A 21,235-nucleotide genomic window follows, 5' to 3' on the forward strand; every position below is an offset into this window, starting at 1 on the left:
CTCAAGAACAGCTTCTTCCCTGCTGCCATCAAACTTTTTAATGGACCTACCTTGTACTAAACTGATCTTTCTCTACATCCTAGCAATAACTATAACACTACATTCTGCATGCTCTCCTTTCCTTTTCTATGTACAGTATTCTGCGTATAGTGTGCAAGAAATAATACAATGGGGCTGCACGGTGATACAGTGATTAGCACTGCTGCCTCACAGTGCTAGAGTCCCGGGTTCTCTGGTTAGGTGCATTGGCCATTTTAATTCTCCCTCAGTGTACCTGAACAGGCACCAGAGTGTGGTGACTAGGGGATTTTCACAATAACTACATCACAGTATGAATGTAAGCCTACTCGTGACTAATAAATAAATACAATGTTACTTTACTATATACTTTTCACTGTATCCCAATACATGTGATAATAATACATCAAACAAAATCTAGAGGGAGTCACACTTAGCCTTCTCTCCTGGTCATCTGATTCTTTCCTTTCTTCACTGCTTGAGGATAAGTTTGGTTCCTCCACCTCCCTAGTCAGTAATTCCTCATGCGTTTGCTGCATGAGGCAGTGATCCTGGAGACTCTCTGGCCTTTCGTGCAGTGCTCCACCTGAGCAGTCCAAGGAGAGCATCATCTTTAACTGTCCAAAAATTTGTTCTATTATTTCCTTTGTCAAACCAGGGGAAGCATTGTACTTGCCCTCAGCTGGTCTTTGTGGGTTCCACACTAGTGTTATGAACTAGGAGGCTGAGAATATACATGCGCAGAAGAAACTCAGCTGCCAGAAGCAGGACATGGCAGCCATTCCTCGGGTGGGGGGGGGGGGGGGGGGTGTGTGGAAGAGAGGAGGAGAGAGCAGAGACCCTTGCAGTTCCACATGCAAGTGTCCTTTGAGCAACTGTCAAATATCACACGCTGCTGATGGCTCCAGCTCCGAAGGGATTCAGTGCAACACTTGTGCCATTTGTTGCAGGACCTGGCACCTTAGGTCACAGGGGGGCACCCACTTCTGGTGGCTGTGAAAGTGACAGCTGCCTTAAACTTTTACACCACCAGGTCCTTCCAGATCATCAGTGGAGTTCTTTCACAATCAATCGTCCACAAGTGTGTGAAGAGGGTCACGGATGCCCTGCATGCCTTGGCTGGCCAGTACATTAAATTTGACTTGGCCCAGCAAGAAACCCAGACTGCAGGATTCATGGCCATTGTGGGGATTCAGGGGGCTGGAGACTGCACCCATGTCATCCTCAAGGCCACAGTGAAAAATTTTGGAAGATTCATGAACAGAAAGGGCTTCCATTCCACCAGTGTGCAGTTGGTGTGTAACCATCAGTGCACATCATGTATTTCTGTGCCAGACACCCTGGCAGCATGCATAGAGCTTTATATTGACGAGATCAGGAACCTGCTTTGCACTTGACAGATGATGCCTATGCAGAGGCCTGTGACTGAGGCAGAAACCCAATATAGTGAGGCCCATGTCGCCAATGGTCAATAGCAGAGTGGTGCATAGAGTTCTTCAAAAATGCGGTTCAAGTGCCAGGACCGTTCTAGCTGGGCCATCCAATATAGCTGCTTGATATCATTCTGCATTGTGGTGGTATGCTTTGCCCTGCACGACCTTGCATAGCAGTGAGGAGACCTTTTGGAGGAGGAGGACATGAAGGGCGACGCTAGGCTGGGGAGGAGGAAGAGGAGGACAATAATGACAACCAACACCACCCAGGCACTGGAGGGCTGGTGGCAGTAAGGGTCAGGCATGCGAGGGAGGCCCTGGTCACCACACATCTTGTTCACTAGGGGACACGTGCATTCCATCCCCCCCATCCCCTGTACACTCCTACAATCTCCTGCAACATTGTGACACCAGAGTGACAGGCTTGGGTACGCTGTGTTAGCAAGTTTCTGTAGCAGGCAGGAGGGTGATGATGACTCACTAAGTGCCATTGTGATGATGTCCTGGTGCAAATTAGTCTGATTCCTACCTGAGCTCCACATGCACGTTGGCCCCTGGGCCCACATCTGGGTGGGGAGTAAGGGAACATGAAACATCCATGCAGGGTCTTGGGGCAGGGGGGGTAAAGGGGTGGGGGGAAGGAATCTCTCCTGGGTTCTGGGGGTGCTATGTTATAAGTCACTGCCAATGTGTGCCACTCACCAGTGAATGATTTGAGCGCCTTAGATTTCACAGTAGCAATGCACTGAGGGCCCTCCCCCACTGACGTGATCGTCAGGTTAAGTACATTCCTGTTGGCAGCTAATCAGAGACAAATTAGTCACAGGTGTGGGATGAAATAACATTTATTGGTGCCAATAAAAGTGCCTTCAAAATAAGTGCTAATATAAAAACATATGAAAGTGAGACTTTAAACTGCCTAAATATTCTATCTAACTAGTGTTTGCCTTCACCTGTGCTATCTTAATGCCGGTACATCTTTTTAACTTTACGTGGCTTACCACGATATCTCAGTGTCTTGCCAGGATATACACTGGAGGTGGGGGTGGCCAGCTGCTTACCACGCCCCATGCTTGTGATGTCCTTGGGGATTGTCCTCTTGAGGGCCCTGGCCAGCTTCCAGGTATCACGGATGCAGATATGTCATCCCCTTCATCCCAGTGCCCTGGAGATGCCCCAGTATCACGAAGGGGGAAGTCAGAAGTTGTCATCACTGCTGCAGTCTCCAGGGTGGAAGGCCCCGACACAGGCATGAGCCCTTCCTCCTCCCTCGGGATTCCTGTGGGCCCCTGGGTCACTCCATGGGATGGCGGTGCTTCTGCAGTGAGCTTCAGAAGCTCCAGCGTCATCTGGCCCTGTCAGTCCTGGAGGACCATCTGTGTTCTTGCCATGGTGAGCAAGCCCAATGGCCCTCTGAGACTGGGCCACGCTCTTCAGCCCCTCAGCATGACCCTCTGTGAGTGGGCCAAGTTCTCAAGAACTGCTGCCATAGCCCGCTGTGTTTCAGCACTGTGCTGCTGGGTCACCTAAAAGCTCTCGAGCCTCTCAGCCCTGGGCCACAGAATCTCAATAAGCCTGTTGAGACCCTCAGCTGTGCCCCACTGTGACTCAGCTGTGGCCCACTTGGACCCTGCCACACGTAGTGAGGATTTCCTGCCCCAGGCTTTCCAACACAGACACCACTCTAGCGATGTAGGCCTGGGCACGACACAAGACAGTCACTAGCTAGTCCACCTGAAGGCTTTGGAACTCCTCCCTAGAGCCTCACAGTCAGTCCAGTGTTGCTGTCAGCCCCTCTTGCATTCTCTGGCTCTGCTATTGCATCTCCAGCAGCTGAGGGAGAAGTGATCGCAGAGACCCAGCACATAGCCTGGAGCTACCTAAGTCCTCGTCTCTGACAAGCCCACCATTCCACCCGATGTACAACAGCAGATGTGTTGTGCTCAGCAGAGAGTGACCCAGATGCCTTGCAATTAACTTGACCCACCAATGTGAGAATCTGTCAGATGGTGAACTGTGAGTTGGAAGCTGACAGAAAACTGGTGCCAGCCTCAGGGGTCCCATCATCGGCTTCCTCCGGGGAGTCTTCAAAGCTATCATGCGGAGGATGGGTGGGGGCAGGGGTAGGGGAGGCGTGATACTCTTGGGGGCTCTTTCTGTCCTCACAGGATAAGAACACCCATAATCACCAGGAGAGGGCAAAGACAGAAAGGGCCATGTAAAATCCAATGGCACAAGTCCTGGAGGGTATTGGGAGTGGCCCTTAGAGGGCAAAAGTTGAGATACTCTTGGGGGAGGGAGGTGCTTGGGGGTCAGGGGCTGGAAGTGTGCAGGATGCTGGAGGGCAGGGATGTGGGGGTCTTAAGGGGGTAGATGCTAGATAAGGTTAACACTCACACTTGCCACCTGGATTAGGTCATTCAGTTTCTTTCGGCATTGATTTCTGGTTCTCCTGGCCAGTGTCCTGGCACTCATGCATGCTGCCACTGCCTCCCAGGCTGCATTTCCATCCCTTCCCTTGGGGCAGCATCCTGCTGGAGGAGAAGAGGCTGTCCTGCCTTCCCTCCAGCAACCTGGCAAGATCTCCTTCAGAAAATCTGGGAGCTGTCTTCCTCGAGGCCATTTCTTTCTGCACTGCCTACCTGTCTGTCCACTACTGGAGTTTTTGTGGACTTCTCCCATATTGCAGCAGATCAGCTGAGGCAGTTTGGGCAAGTTACGTGCCCATTAGAGCGTTCCAGAGAGTTTAATGTAGTTTGCCTTGTTATCATGGAGGGGAAGCTAAATTAGCACTTGCAGGTGCACTGATGAGGGGAAAGAGGAGGAAGGGGAAAATGTGCCTCTGTGATGATTGTGGCAAGGGACAGAGAGGGTTGTGTCACTCAGCAATCAAGGGCAGGGGGGTCATGAGGGGCCATGTGTAAGGAGGTCTGGCGGGGGGGGAAATAGAGGGTCAGTAATGTTGGAGGGAGTTCCCAATGTCTGTGGGGTGGAGGGGGAGGCTGTAGCTGGCCCGGACGGGGGGGGTGGGGGGTTGGGGTGTGGTGGGGGGGGGGGGGGATGCGGGGGGGGGGGGGGGCGGGGGGGTCTCTTTCAGGAGAGCTGCTATATTTGAGCTTTTTCTGCACATGCACAGTTTGTGGCTCTGTGCTGCAGGCTTTCTGGAAAGTTAAGTCCTATCCACTGCCTCTAGAGGCTAGAAATGGTCTAGACCATTTTTTCAATAACTAAGTGCATAAGATATAAGATTGGAACTGACTAAGTGAATAAGATTGATGAAACAGATCAGGGACTCTCCCATTTTCATGCTAGCTGGACACTAAAAAAAAACGTAAAATTCTGCCCAATATTCCTGCATGTTAATAAATGAAACACAAGTAGAAAAAATAGCAATTGTCAATGAGAATATTATTATGGGGATAGATCTCTTAATTTATTTATTGTGCCTGAAGCTTGAAATGAAAAAAAGTGAGTTAAGTTGTTACCCACTGAAAGGTAAATAATAAACATCATACCATACCAGCCACCATCTTCTAATGGGTTCTTTTGGGATTGTTCATTTTTTAAAGTAAATTTTCAGTAAACATTTGACGTTTAGGTACGGTAACACATTATAAAAACAGACATTCGTATGAAAGCATTTTATTTTGTTCCCTTAAAGCACTACAATGTCTTACCGACTTGTTTCATTACTGACTGTTCATTTATGCACCAGTGTATTTGGGGGAGATTAAGCTGCATGCAAAATGCAAAGACATTTCCATTTACCTGACATGTCTATGGATGGTGGTATTATTCTCGGTGGACAGTTCCACATTCATATCAACATCATTATTCAAGATTTGGCCTTTCAATCTCCACCAAGATTCTGAGGATTTGAAAAGTAAGCAATAGGATATGGATCACTTGTCGCTTATTGAACATGCCTTTTTTTTTTACAGACTATCCCAGTTAAAGTTGATAGTTTTACATTAGTTTCTTGAAAGGATATCTAATGGTCAGTACAATGTAGGCTACCACAGGTAGGTGAACAAGGTGTAATCTTTAAAATTTCTACTCTGAATGATCGTTAACACACATCATTTTGTATTAAAATTCTCCTGACTTAATGGACCAATTGGATTCAATACTGATGTATCATTAATTCTAATATTTGAAGTTGTTCAATGCAACAATAAATGATAAAATGCATACAGGAATTCAGAAGAAGTGGTCACTTTCTTTCTAGAAATGTATCTGTTATATCAGGTTTATTTCCAAGAATCTCAACTTGAAGGAAATAGATTCATTTAGTTTTAGATAATTAGATTACAGTTAAAATTATTTTTGAAAACTGCACACAAATTGCATCTGATCAACTTTGAAAATTTCGTTCCTGGATGGTATATCAGTGTTCCTGTGCCTCTGGAACATGCTGAAATTTTCTAAGTGAAGATCGCAAACTTACTTCCCTCCAATTATTGGCCTGTTAGTGGGCTGAGGATGGTGAGATGGTGATTTTCACTTCCTAAATTACTAGAGATGAACTGTCTGGGGTACATTAGTCGGTATAGTATTTACAGATGTTATGTTCAAGGTGGGCAGATATTAACAGTTTTTTTTATGATGGTAACTTTTGGGAATTGAGGATCTTGTTTCAGATCAGTATATCTTTTAGCAAGTGGTTTTTGTCATTTCTGTGCATGTTGTGACTGCTAGCCCTCCAAAATACTGTTGTCCTGTCTTCTGCAAAGCAGCAGTTGGCCTCATCATGGCTGCCATTTGCTTTTATTGCTCATGCTGTGCAGGGAACTACTGCCTCTTGAAGACACTTCAAGCCACTGAGCTGACACAGATTAGGGCATTTACACTTAACAATAGCTTTGCACAAGTGATACAGATTCAGCACAAAGTCTGGCCCAGGAATTTATCCAAGCATCGGGTTGACTCCAAACTGAAAATCAAAATCTGTATCTCTCGATCACATGCTACAATACTGTTTGAAAAATGCACTGTTTATTTTCATCAGGATACTTGAGTTTATTGAGTTTATTAAAAAAGGAATAAAAAACTTCCAAACAATGAACAACTATCGATAAAATAAGGGGTAGTCATGAGTCTCTATTGGAATCATAACAGTATCGATAGAGAAAAATAGTAATGCAATGATGCCTCAGACTTTCCTGAATACATTAGTTATGGGATTGATGTTCCTTTACATTATGTGCTCAAACCAAGCACAGCACTTCAATTACTCTAATTGTGGATATTTTGAATGTTGCAGATTTAGTTGAAATGCCCCTCAAGTTACTGGTCCAATCAGGGCAGGCAAATCATTTGATGCAAGAGAAAAGGACAGGAGGGGAGAGGTAATGTTCTTCCCTTTACATCCCTCTTCCACCAGGACCTCCAGTGCTGTATCCAAGAACCTGTGCATCTTCACTCTCAGTTCATGAGCTTTCCTGCACTGTGTTGCTACATCTGAGCTGGAGTACTCTACACCATCGATGAAAGTAAATGCGAGGAGCCCATTCACACTACTCCACAAAAATAGTGATCACCTCCAGGCAAGTTTAAGCTATGATAATCAGCAATGAGGACCAAAATTGTATTCTATTTCCAGACTTTCAAACAGACATGAGTTGTTAGGACAGCACTCACTTAAAACCTGTTTTCACCTTATGGCAAAAACAAACCCCTATATCGCTTGTTTATTTCTGTACATGGTCTATATTGGATGTAGCTTTTGCATTATTACTTTTGAGTGAGATTGAATTGAATATCTATGCATTAAAATAAGTATTACAAAATCCTCAATGATTCCTAAGTGAATTGACATCCTTGTCAATTAGAATGCAATAATACTAAAGCTTTGTAACTTCATTTTTTACATAACCAAATTATGCTTGAGGCATAACAGCACATCATTAGTGTTAGCTGGATTGTTCCCTGCATTATTATTGTTTAATTTGTTACACAATGATACTTTAAATACCTGTTAACCTTTTCTAATATTTGTGCACATTGCTAATAAATGTGCTGAATAATAAAACTGCATGTAAATTAATGAAGATAAATTGATAATGCATCTTTGTATAATAAACTAGTATTTCCTGACTCATGGAATCAATTTGTTTATGTATATTAGGGTCTCCTTTTCATCAGCTTTGTTTTCATTACCACAACAAAATATCATCTATGTTTTATTAGCAATAAATGTTTTAAAGAATATTAATACAGGAAAATATTGCCAATGTGTCTTTCTTTACTTGCTTTGTACGTCTTACTGCTGTTTTGTTTAAAAATATAATAATTGTGCACTATAATGTATCAAATAATTTAGTATTGTATTGTACCACAGCCACAGAATGAGTTATTGCTTTTTGCTGTCATGCTTAGGTTCTATTCAAGAACATTTCACAGAAAAAGATGGAGTTCAACATCATCCCCATATATGTCAATCAAAAGCTATAATTTGAAGAGTAAATCAGTAGGAGCAGAGATCACCAAAATAAACCATAGCTTTCAATCAATAAATAAAAATGAAAAGGCTAATACACTCTATTACTTCTCTCAAATTTCTCCCTGATTCCTGATGGAATCAGTTACATGTGAGTGCACCTGCTCCCTGAGAAAGTGAGCAGCTGTTAAGTACACGATTGCTATCTACAATTTAGGAAAATTACAGACTGTAATAGGGTTGAGAATATAGGTATGTCACAATTCCTACAATAACCTAGCTGCTTAAGAGACAAATGGTTCTTTGACTTTTGGAACCTTACTTATATAAACTTGTAGACATACTAGTTTGTGAAATTAAAATCTGGTCTGTGTGATGGCTATGTGGATCTTCCTTTAAATTAAACTTGACATCTTCAACTCGGTTATTGATATGTACAGGCTTACAATGTAAAAATTTCCACAATTCAGTCGAAGAGCTTATATGTGGCTGACGTGAAAAAATAGAAAGAAGCTCTTCTAAGATAGAGGTTAAAACATATTGTTTGGCCAGAATAGAGGGAACTTTACATATTGTCCATCTTTCTACCAGCTTGAGTGTGCTCAGTAATGGCAATGAATGACCAAATAGAAACACATCCATTTCATAGCATCTTCCGGCTCGATTAGTGCAAAACTCCGACAAAAGAGATCCTTAATTTCTGAAGATACTGGTACATGCTGGGGTCAAGCGATCATTCTGGAATCTTTCTGGTTCCAATTTTGTTTTAAATGCATGTTCTAATGTTTTGAATATCAATGTAGTGGACCCTATCCTACATGACATCAGAACTTAGTGCAACCTTTGCTGGTGAGTGGTTCCTGTTTCGCTTATTCTGCAGTGAAGCAGTAGAGGACAATTTACCCTTTATTTGGATCTCCGAGAGAGTTTTTTCTCTTCGGGTTTCAATGGTATTCATCTTAGCAACAAGAAAATTCACAATGGAAAGAAGCTTCATCACTTTTCAGAACTGTTTTACAAGCTCTGTGTGGTCTTTGTGGAGAGGCACCATTTACATTTTTATTTCAGATTTTCAGTGTCTGCTTTTGTATTGGTGTTCCTTCCAGGAATGCCCTCCTTGTTCTTCTTTCCAAGTCGATTCTATTTGCCTCTTTTACCTTGTTAATGTGTTTCCTTTCTGGTGTTTGACTACAAAAACTCACATTTGCAGGCATATGTTTTTCCTCAGCAGCAGCTTCCAGCTCCAATATATTCCACATGGATTCCTGTTGAAATTTCACCCTTCATGATTTGGGTCTGCCCAGGATTGCAGATATCTCTAAGATGTTCTGCATTCCTTGAACCATTGCTCTTTTGCTGCATCATGATCACTATACTTAATGACATACACCACTGCATGCACACTTTCAACCTCTCTCTTCAGCAGTACCAACTCAACCATCTCAACCAAACCTGTGCTGGCCTTCAGTTATATTCCATTCTCCAATTTAACAAAGAATTTTCTTTGGTCCTTTCAGGTCTGAAGCACAACAAGCTTCAACAACTCTTAGATACCAATACCCTCTATCTCCTTCTTCCTCATTGCTTTCCTCTGATCCAAGCTGTGTTTTCATTACCATTTGATCTCTCCCTCTTGGAGTCAAAATATCAGACATCAGCCAAGGCTTCAGCTCCATCCCCTTCTGCCCACTTCAATAAACTGAGCTCAGTGTGATACTGACCTCTAATTCCATTGCTTTCCCCTCCACACTCACTTCTTCAGCCCCACACGATGTTCAAGTTCTCCAATCTTCAGAATTTTTGTTCCACCTGGATCACTCCCTCTGAGAGGTAACCCCCTCTGCATCTTTTCATGAGGAACTGCTGCAATTACTCACAATTTTTCTATTCCATTATGAAGAGCTCCTTTTTCACAGATTGAATCCTAATAATGCCATTAAACCTCCTGAAATGGGTATGTTGTTATTTGGCAGATGACTGTTATCTTTTGAAGCCAAATCTCTTGACACCTCCTCTTATCTTTCCCTGGACCATGATCTCACCGCCCAAGTTTTGTTTCTCATATTATCATCTCCCTTGGAGAGCTTCTATCCATGGCTTCCAACTTCATGAATCTAGATGTTGATCCTTTTCCTAAGAGTTTATTTACAGAATACAGCTTCACATATGTCTGCTATGTATCTACTAATCCAATGTTGCAGCCATCTCTGTAAGTGCTCCAAGTACTTAATTAAACAATATCCTTACACAACATTAACATCCAATACTCTTCCAATGGCCTCCTCCAAATTAACATTTACCTATTTCCAGGCCCTAATTGTTTCCTTTTTGTCATGGACATCCAATTTCTCTATACTTCCAAATTGAACCACCGTAGCCTAAGGGCCGAAAAAAAACAAAAAATGCTGATAAATCTCAGTAGGTCTGATAGCATCCGTGGAGAGGGAAAAGTTAACGTTTTGAGTCTGGATGACCCTTCTTCCAACCTGCTGCCACCAGAAAGTACATCTTCGCTTCTGTTTTCAGCATTCCAAAAGATCTATTCCCTTGAAGAAACTCTGAACCACCTTTAATCACCCCCAAAAACCTCCATTTCCCATGAAACCGTTCCACACAAGCACAGGAGGTACAACACCTGCATTTTTACATCCTCCCTTACCATCATTCAGGGACCCAAACATTCCTTCTAGGTGAAACAATGGGAATTTAGAAGAATGAGAGGTGATCTCATTGAAACACATAGGATTCATAAGGGGCTTGACAGGCTAACTGCTGAGAAGATGTTTCCCTTCATGGGAGAGTCTAGGATCAGGGACACGGTCTCAGAATAAAGGGGTGCCAATTTCAGACTGAGGTGAGGAGGAATTTATTCTCAGAGGGTTGAGAGCCTTTGGAACTCCTTACCATTGAAAGCTGTGGGGCAGAGTCCTTGTGTATATTTAAGGCTGAGGTGGATAAATTTTTGATCAGTAAGGGAACTGAGGGTTATGGGGAGAGGGTGGGAAAATGGTGACAAGAAATATCGGGTCAGCCATGATCATATTGAATGGCAGGGCAGGCTTAACTGGCTGAACGATCTATTCCTATTCCTACTTATTATGGTCTTAAATGCAGCAATGATGATGCTGGTGTCTGGTTCAATATCTGTAAGATATGATTCTGTGAATATTACTATGTCAGGCTTTTGCTTGACTAGTTTGTGAAACAGCTTCCCAATTTTGGCACAAACTCCCAGATGTTAGTAAGGACAACTTTGAAGGATCAATAGGGTTGAGTTTGCCGTTATCATATCTAGTGTCTATGTCAATACTGGATGGTTTGACCAGTTTCATTCCTTTGTTTTGATATTTTAGCAATTGGATACAACTGAGTGGTTTTCTCAGCCATTAGGAGGCATTTAATAGTCAACCATAGTACTGGCAGTCTGGACTCACATGGGCCAGACCAGGTATGGTCATCTAGCCAACTAAGCCAATCAATCCCCCAAGGAATTGGAGTTGTGGCAATGTGCACTTTTACATTCATATTGTAGCCTTGAGCTTTGGATTGTGAATGATAATGGCTGCATCTACACTCCTGAGTGCCTCAGGAAAGCAGCCAGTAGAATGATCTGGAGGAGGGAACCGAGTGTATGGTGTCGAAATTTGTTGATGACACCAAGATTGGTGGAACAGCAAATTGCACGGAGAGTGTGGAGAGTCTGCAGAAGGATCTAGATAGGCTGGGCGAATGGGCCAGGAAATGGCAAATGGAATTTAATGTTGGCAAGTGCGAGGTGGTCCACTTTGGTAGGAATAATAGTAGGAAGGACTATTACTTACGGGGCGAAAAACTGCAGCAGGCGACGGTGCAGAGGGACCTCGGGGTCCTTGTGCATGAGTCGCAAAAACCCAGCTTGCAGGTGCAGCAGGTGGTCAGGAAGGCGAATGGGATGCTGGCCTTCATAGCAAGGGGGATTGAATATAAAAGTAGGGAGGTCTTGCTGCAGCTGTATAGGGCATTGGTGAGGCCGCAGCTGGAGTACTGTGTGCAGTTTTGGTCACCGCACTTACGCAAGGATATTTTGGCCTTGGAGGGAGTGCAGAGGAGGTTTACTAGGCTGATACCGGAGTTGAGGGGGTTGAGCTATGAGGAGAGGCTGAATAAACTAGGCTTGTACTCGTTAGAGTTTAGAAGAATGAGGGGAGATCTCATTCAGACGTATAAGATGATGAATGGGATGGATAGGATAGAGGTGGAGAGGCTCTTCCCGCTCAGAAAGGACAGTAGGACTAGGGGGCACAGCCTCAACATAAAGGGGGGGGCGGTTTAGAATGGAGTTGAGGAGGAACTTCTTCACTCAAAGGGTGGTGAATCTCTGGAATTCTCTGCCCGTTGAGGTGGTGGAGGCTGCCTCGCTAAATATTTTTAAGACGCAGGTTGATGGGTTTTTGATAAGCGAGGGGATTAAGGGTTATGGGGAGAGGGCGGGAATGTGGAACTGAGACACGACAGATCAGCCATGATCTTACTGAATGGCGGGGCAGGCTCGAGGGGCTGGATGGCCTACTCCTGCTCCTATTTCTTATGTTCTTATGTAATTAAGGACATCATGCATGCTGGAAATACTCTCTTCAGCCTTCTTCCATTGGGGAAAAAGATACAACAATTTGAAAACCCATACCAACAGACTCAAGAACAGCTTCTTCCCTGCTGTCATCAGACTTTTGAATGGTCCTATCATATATTGAACTGATTTTTCCCTTCATCCTACCTGAAACTGCAACACCATATTTTGCACCCTATCCTTTCCTTCTCCATGTACTCTATGAAGGGTATGTTTTGCGTGTATAGCACAAGAAACAACACTTTTCACTGTATCGCAGTACATGTGACAATATTAAATCAAATTTCATTCCAGCACATTGCTCCCATGGTTCTCTCCCACTCCAGCTGCTGCTGCATGTTAGAAGGATTCACAATTTGTTGTTCAACCTGTTTGAACGTACCTTCCTTGATCATCAAATCCTGGATGGGGACTTGAATCTGAACCTTCTGGGTCAGAGGCAGGAATGCTACCTACTACGCCACAAGATCTTCCACTCTTTGGGCAACAGATAATAAATAATTCAAGAGACCTCTTCTGAAGAAGGCTCAATTATAAATGACTCAAGAACAACCTACAATTTACAGGCACAGGCCTGGAGGGTGCCATCAAAAACAGCATCAATTTCCTTACTATCCTCCTTTCATGGTGGGGGAGTACCCATTCTTAAAATTACAAAGCCAATGCTCAGAATAGATGGGCAAACCCAGAGCCATTCTTTGCTTGCTCCAAAAGGCAATTTCAAACTCCAATTGAATCCGATCCAAGATTCCCGCAAGGGAGACAAACAAGACCCAAGCTGACAAGATTAGGCATCTTGGGCGTGATTTGACATTTGATCTTAGCCAAAAGGCCTATCCTTTGGCATTGGATTCAGTTAGTTTTATTTATTGAAACATAAAAACTAGAAGCAGGAGTAGACTATTCAGCCCTTTGAGCCTGCTCCGCCATTCATTTTGATCATAGGTGATCATCGAAATCAATGTCCTGATCCCCCTTTCCCCTCCATATCCCTTGAGACTTTTAGCTCCAAGTGTTATACCTAATTTCTTCTTGACATCAGACAACATTTAGGCCTCAACTATTTTCTCAAATAGTGAATTCCACATACTCACCACCATCTGGATAAAGAAATTTCTCCTCACCTCAGTTCCTCATCCCTTATCCTCAAACTATTAACCCCTAGTCATAGAAATCATAAAACTCCTACAGTGCAGAAGGATACCATTCAGCCCACTGAGTCTGTACCAACAACAATCCCAGCTTTGCTCTATCCCTACATATTTACCCCACTGATCCCTTTAACCTACACATCCCAGGACACTAAGGGGCAATTTGGCATAGCCAATCTTTGACCTGGAGGAGGAAACCGGAGCACCCAGAGAAAACCCACGCAGACGCAAGGTACAATATGCAAACTCCACACATTCAGTGACCCAAGTCAGGAATCAAACCCGGGTCCCTGGAGCTGTGAGGCAGCAGTGCTAGCTATTATGCCACCCTAATCCATCCAGCGTTGACATAGACACCTAGTTATTTAGTGACAGATGACAAAGTTAACTCCCCGTCATTCTCCTGACTGTGTTGTACATGTTCCTTGGGACTAATTCAGCCCGTTTGATCGTCAGGCAATGGGGCTGAATTGGAGCAGATAATCTCCCAGTGAGGGTTTGGAGCCAATAGTACTCTCCAGTGGCGCATGCCCAGTGCCGGTTTTTCGGTTGGCGAGCCTGGCCGTTCGTGGCGAGTTTCCATGGTAACCAGAGGCTGGGCCTAGCGGCGACAACCGCCTCTGGCCGCGCTTCTGTCGCCACATACACCAAACTGTGATTTCTGTCTGAGCGAGTGTGGGTGCGGGCTGTGTGGGGGTAGGAACTGCATTTGAAACCAAATCTTTTTCCGTTCACTTTGCAGCATTTTAATCCCCGAAACTTGGAGCGAAGACCACTGCCCCTAGTTTTCGATCTCAGCACATTGCAGGGTAAGGTTGGTCACTGGGTGAGCAGACGGGAATGGAATGGTGTCCTGTCGTTTGTCTGCATTCCCTGTTCCCCACTCTACCGTCCCGGTCTTAGCCTTTCTTGTAGCTAATCCTGAGCTGCAAAACGCATTATGTACCACTACAATACTGTTAAACTTTTTTTTTCCTGCGTCCTCGACAATGATGTTCCAATAATGATGTCGATGTTTTGAGGCCGCTGTTGAGTACAATATCTCAGAGTGACGATGTCCAGCGAAAGGTAATGATAGCATTCAGTTACTTTTATGTCTTGCTGCCGGGTGCAGGACCTCCCTATAGAATGAATTGGTGATGCTTCGCGTCACGGACCGATAACCTTATTACTGTGATATTACTGGTGATTACTGTGTGAATTTTAAATAAGAAACTGGGGGATACAGCAGAGCAGGTCAATTCCCTGCTCTGGTACTGTCCACGTTACAACTGTTTTCACTATGGATCTGTTTCGATGCCCCAGGCTAATTTACAATTTACATTCGCAAAGAAAAAGGATTTTTAAAAATATCATTGAGTGGGAGACAATTCTAAATCTTCACTTTATAAAGATATAATGCAGATATTTTATAGTTTGAGCTCTGGTTCGATCACACATTCCGTTATGCTTTACGTTTATTTGTAAAACATTTTGCCTACATCAATGAGAAATTACACTGGGGGAGAATTATAAGTGCGGAAAATTGTAACTTCAGTAAGTTTAAACATGCGCAATGCAAGGGAATAAATTAGAAGAAAATTCAAATCAGAAAGTGCTGTCTCATTTCTCAAGGGCCATTCAGTCACATACAGCTGTTTTGCCATTCAGTTGTATTGTGACTGATTTGGACCTCCGCTCCATTTACCTACTTTTGTTCCACGTTTTTACTTCAGATTTCTATCCCTTTGGCGTGATGAAGTTCTTGCTGATTTCACAAGATTTATAATTATGTTTTGTCGTTTGCATCTTCATGATGACCCAAAGCTCTTCACAGCTAATTAATAGTTTTAAACTGCAGTCACTGTTGTTTGTGAGCAATTATTGCAGCCTGTTCAGTAAGGTCCTTGAAAGATAAATAAATGGCCTTACTAATAGTAAATAAATGGCTCTACTAAGCGTCAACCTGACTCAAAATGTTGGCTGTATCATCTCTCCACAGATGCTGTCAAACCTGCTGAGATTTTCCAGCATTTTCAGTTTGTGTTTCAGCTTCCAGCATCCACAGTATTTTGCCTTTATCTAAATGACCAGGTGATCTGTTTTGATTGTGTTGGTTGATGGATAAATATTGATCAAAAATTTAGTGAATTCCCCTGTTTTTCTTTGAATAATGCAATGGGATTGTTTTAATCCTTAATGGAGAAGAAGCAGAGGGAACCTTGGTTTAATGTCATATCTGAGACTCTGTGTTGACTATGTGGCACTTCTTCAATATTGCCCTGAAATTGCAACCTAGGTTTATTGGCTTAATTCTTGGATTATGACTTGAATCTACAAGCTTCTGCTTCAGAGGCAAAAATGCAACCACTATGTCTTACGTGACAAAAAATGCTTATAGAATCATAGAATAGAATCTCTACAGTGCAGAGGAGGCCACTCAGCCCATTGAGTCTGTGCCGAATCCCCCAAACAGCATCATAAGAACATAAGAAATAGGAGCAGGAGTAGGCCATCTAGCCCTTCGAGCCTGCCCTGCCATTCAATAAGATCATGGCTGATCTGTTGTGGCTCAGTTCCACTTTCCCGCCCTCTCCCCATAACCCTTAATCCCCTCTCTTATCAAGAACCCATCAACCCGCTTCTTAAAAATATTTAGCGAGGCAGCCTCCACCACTTCAACGGGCAGAGAATTCCAGAGATTCACCACCCTTTGAGTGAAGAAGTTCCTCCTCAACTCCGTTCTAAACCGCCTCCCCTTTATCTTGAGGCTGTGCCCCCTAGTCCTACTGTCTTTTTTGAGCGGGAAGAGTCTCTCCACCTCTATCCTATCCATCCCATTCATCATCTTATACGTCTCAATGAGATCTCCCCTCATTCTTCTAAACTCTAACGAGTACAAGCCTAGTTTATTCAGCCTCTCCTCATAGCTCAATCCCCTCAACTCCGGTATCAGCCTAGTAAACCTCCTCTGCACTCCCTCCAGGGCCAAAATATCCTTGCGCAGGTGCGGCGCCCAAAACTGCACACAGTACTCCAGCTGCGGCCTCACCAATGCCCTATACAGCTGCAGCAAGACCTCCCTACTTTTATATTCAATCCCCCTCGCTATGAAGGCCAGCATCCCATTCGCCTTCCTGACCACCTGCTGCACCTGCAAGCTGGGTTTTTGCGACTCATGCACAAGGACCCCGAGGTCCCTCTGCACCGTCGCCTGCTGCAGTTTTTCGCCACGTAAGTAATAGTCCTTCCTACCATTCTTCCTACCAAAGTGGACCACCTCACACTTGCCAACATTAAATTCCATTTGCCATTTCCTGGCCCATTCGCCCAGCCTATCTAGATCCTTCTGCAGACTCTCCACACCCTCCGCACAATTTGCCTTTCCCCCAATCTTGGTGTCATCAGCAAATTTCGACACCCTGCACTCGGTTCCCTCCTCCAGATCATCTATATAAATGGTAAATAGCTGGTAAATGGTAAATGGTAAATATCTAATTCAGGTTCATCACTCCACGCTATCCCCATAACACCACACATTGACCACCTAGCTTACACATCTTTGGACTGTGGGAGGAAACCAGAGCACTGGAAGAAACCCACGCAAACACGGATATGTTAAATATTTTCTATAAGCCTCCTCTGGTTGGCTAGTCCCATTGATGAGTAAAGTGTCTCCTGTAATTTACAAAATTGACTGAATAATAGGAAGCAGAGAGTAATGGTCAATGCATATTTTTCGGGCTGGAAGAATGTTTGTAGTGGTATTCCCCAGCAGTTAGTATTCAGACCCATGTTTTTCCAGTTATGTATTAATAATCTATATCTTGATGTGACAGTTTCAAAGTTTGCGGTTGACTCAAAACTTGCAAGTATTGTAATGTATGAAGAGGACAGTGTATGTCAAAAAGACATAGACTGATTGGTGGAGTGGGCAAATAGATGGCAGATGAAGTTCAATGTGGAGAATTGTGAGGTGTTGCATTTTGGTAGGAAGAACGTGGATCGACAACACTAAGTATGGTGAGCAGGAGGAGATGGACCATAGTGTATATGTGCCTAGACCAATGTTGGCAGGACAAATGGTCAGAGTAATTAATAAAGCATATAGTATTCTGGACTTTATTAATAGGAGCATTGAGCACAAGGGCAAGGAAGTTATGCTGAATTCGTGTAATACACTAGTTAGACCTCGGTTGGAATATTCTGTACAGTTCTGGATGCCACACTATAGAAAGGATGTGAACACATTTGGGGAAAGTGCAGAAGAAGTTTCCAAGAAAGTTTCTGGGGATGTGAAACTTCAGCTGTGAGGATAGATTGGAGAGGTTGGGATGTTTCACTTGAAGAGAAGAAGGTTAAGAGGAGATTTGATAGAGATGTTTAAAATCGAGTAGATAGGGAGGAACTGTTCCTGTTCATAAAACAATCAACATTGAGGGAACATAGATTTAAAGTGATTTGTAAAAGAAGCAAATGTGATGTGGGAAAAGCTTTTTCACACAAGTCGTTCAAATTTGGAATGCACTGCCTGGAAATCAACACAGTCAAGAGGGCATTAGAGGATGACTTCAGTAGAAACATTGTGCAGGGGAATAGCACCAAGTCATAATGTTTGTTTGGAGAACCGGTACAGAAACAATGGGCCAAATGGCCTTTTTCTATGCTGTAACAAGTCTGTGTTTCAGTCACATTGTTTCACTGTAATTTGCTGCTTGTAGGCTAGCGGAATGGTTGTAATTCTGAGTTTCATTTGTACAGATGACTACTGATTCTTTAAATATGTCGCGTGCACCAATACCACCAATACATGTTGGTGCCACAGCACCTGAATCATTTACTGTGCTTCAACATCGAATCGTTGCAGCTGAGGAGCAGACAGATGTGTTAATTCAAGAGTTGGAGAATCTTGGATTTGGTATTGAAGACATTGGGGCATCCAAGATTGGTGAACCTAACAGTCACAGGCCTGTCAGTCCCTTCCATGTCAGAAAAGCATTTGGAACTGAAAATGATGTACTGTGGAAAAACTATGAATCTTTAGTGAGCCGTGTCTGCCGGCTGGAAAGTGTTATGCAAACAATGAAGTTGAATATATTTCGAATACATATGGCAAAAGAACTCAACCCAGAGCATTCAGGTAATTAACAAGTATATCCTGATCTAACTAATTGTAATTCTGTTCTCGTTTTTCAAAATATTTATAAAGGTGGATTAATAAGGTTAAATTAGCAGTACAACTACAGAATGGATGAGAAATATTTTGACTGCAGTCCATTTATCCAAATTTTACCCTAACGTCCTCTCTGACCTCTCTGCAGCCTTGACATAATCAACCATACCATCCTGCTCCAGCACTTATCTCTGGTATCAGATTCTGCCCTTGATTATAGTCAATTTCCAGGACTTGCTTCCCTTTTCAGTTCCACAGTATTACTCCTTGAGGCTATTAAGGATGTTTATTTGGTCTCCTCTTGTTGTCTTAGTTACTAGTTAGTACTAGTTAACTAATACTAGTTTCAATGAAGTTAGTTGAGACATGTACTCTGATTTCACCCAGCTCTTATCTATCCAGTATCCTCTCAACAGCTTTTGTGCTGACCGGTTGTCTAAAATTCAGTCACACGTAAATATTGGGGAAGACAGTGGCCATTATTTTCACAAATTTCATATCCCTAACATTGATTCAATCCCCCTCTTTGGTTCAAATATAGCTGTTGCAACATTAGTGTCTTATTCAGCTGTGAGTTGAACCTCCAATCCCACTGCTGTCTAATGCAAAGACTGCCTACTTCCATTCCTCCTTTGGGCTCTGGGCAGACCCAATTTGGAGTATTGTGAACAGTTTTGGGCCCCGTATCTAAGGAAGGATATGCTGGTCTTAGAAAGGGTCCAGAGGAGGTTCACAAGAATGATCCCTGGAATGAAGAACTTGTCATATGAGGAACTGTTGAGGACTCTGGGTCTGCACTCGTTGGAGTTTAGAAGGATGAAGGAAGATCTTACTGAAACTTACAGGATACTGCGAGGCCTGGATAGAGTGGACATGGAAAGGAGTACTAGTAGGAAAAACTAGAACCAGAGGGCACAACCTCATGCTAAAGGGACGATCCTTTAAAAAAAGATGAGGAGGAATTTCTTCAGCAGAGAGTGGTAAATCTGTGGAACTCGGCAGAAGGCTGTGTAGGCCAGATCATTGAGTGTCTTTAAGACATAGCTAGGTTCTTGATTAATAAGGGGATCAGAGTTTATGGGGAAAGGGCAGGAGAATGGGAATGAGAAAAATAAAATCAGCCATGATTGAATGGCAGAGCAGAGTCAATGGGCCAAGTTGCCTAATTCTGCTCCTATGTCTTATGGTCTTAAGCCTGTCTATGACTAAAACTCATCCATGGATTTTTCAGGTGCAAGCTTCATTATTCTAAGGCTTTCTTGGCCAACCTCCAATCCACCCAGCCTTTAAATTTCAGCTCGTCCAAATCTATGTCCATCTGTATTCAATTTTGGTCTACATCATAACCTGCTCATCCATCACTATTTATTTTTTCCTGGTGACTTGCATTGGTTTCTGGTTCTCCAATACCTCCAACTAAATATTTTTATTTTGCATTTCAACTCTTTCATAATCTTGTTCATCACTCCCATTTCAATCTTCAGCTTGCAATGCTGTACTGCTATCTCTTTCTTTACTCTCCACAACTAGTTCCCCCTTCCATTGACTGCTCCAGCCACAGCATTCTGAAATTCTGTCCTTAGTCCACTCCAATTCTTCACTTTCCTGTTATTTTGTCTTTAAAACCCACATCTTTGATTAAGATTTTGTTCACTCCTCCAAGTAACCCTATCTTTAGCTCAGCATCCATTTTTCTCCAATGCAATTCTGTGGTGTCTTGGCTTTTCTACATTAAAGGTGTTATATGTGTGGAAGTTATTTGTTAAAGTTTGGTTAACCTTTAACTTTTTTCATTAATTCTTAATATCACAAAATAATTACTAAAAAGCGTGTAATTTACAAGTATGGGCGTATTCAGTTTGACATCAAAACGTACAAAATTCCAAATGTCCAGTCATGTAGTTTGTTGTTTTCCAATCTGATAATCTTTTGGGGCAGACCAAATGAGTATGCTGCAATATAGCCCTTGGTTGCATATAAGCAGGCACTTATGATTTCACATCAGAAAGTATATAACTCCTGAACTTTTATCAAATGTTTTTGTTAACAGCACATTGAATAAAAAGAACACAAAAACACTAAGCACAAAGTAACTGATGCCTTCTTGTCAACATTGTTGCAGTGGATCAACTGGCTGCAATGCAGGAAGAACATATTCAGGAGCTAAAGAAAATGCAGCGGGAGATAATGCACTTCCGACAGCAACTGAGTGAAGTTAGTGAAGAAAAGGAGGCAGCTCAGGAAGAAATAGAAAGGTTGAGTGCTGCTCTGGAAATGGCCACAGCAACTAAGGTACACAACTGAGGTATAGAATCTACTATAAAGCTTCATGAGCATCACATATTTAGAGAATTTTATGCAGAATATTTATATGATGCATTTATATAATTAACTGTAGAGAGGGAATGGAAATAGAAGTCTAGATTTATGGTGCAC

The 21,235-nt window shown here is 43.0% G+C and overlaps 1 protein-coding gene across 3 annotated transcripts in view; it reads left to right on the forward strand.

Annotated features, from left to right (window-relative positions):
* The first annotated feature begins 14,445 nt into the window (after nucleotides 1-14,445).
* The window catches only part of LOC145340976 (coiled-coil domain-containing protein 150-like), a 104,447-nt gene continuing 97,657 nt past the window's right edge, over nucleotides 14,446-21,235 (forward strand). For all 3 annotated transcript variants that reach the window (XM_080185608.1, XM_080185607.1, XM_080185609.1), the window contains exons 1-3: nucleotides 14,446-14,715; nucleotides 18,388-18,766; nucleotides 20,922-21,091. In XM_080185608.1, the coding sequence (XP_080041734.1) occupies nucleotides 18,388-18,766; nucleotides 20,922-21,091 (549 nt within the window). In that variant the 5' untranslated portion in view covers nucleotides 14,446-14,715. The remainder of the gene's footprint in view (nucleotides 14,716-18,387; nucleotides 18,767-20,921; nucleotides 21,092-21,235) is intronic.

The sequence above is a fragment of the Carcharhinus amblyrhynchos genome, chromosome 3, assembly GCF_965287045.1.
Source record: "Carcharhinus amblyrhynchos chromosome 3, sCarAmb.v2.hapA, whole genome shotgun sequence".
Lineage (NCBI taxonomy): Eukaryota > Metazoa > Chordata > Chondrichthyes > Carcharhiniformes > Carcharhinidae > Carcharhinus > Carcharhinus amblyrhynchos.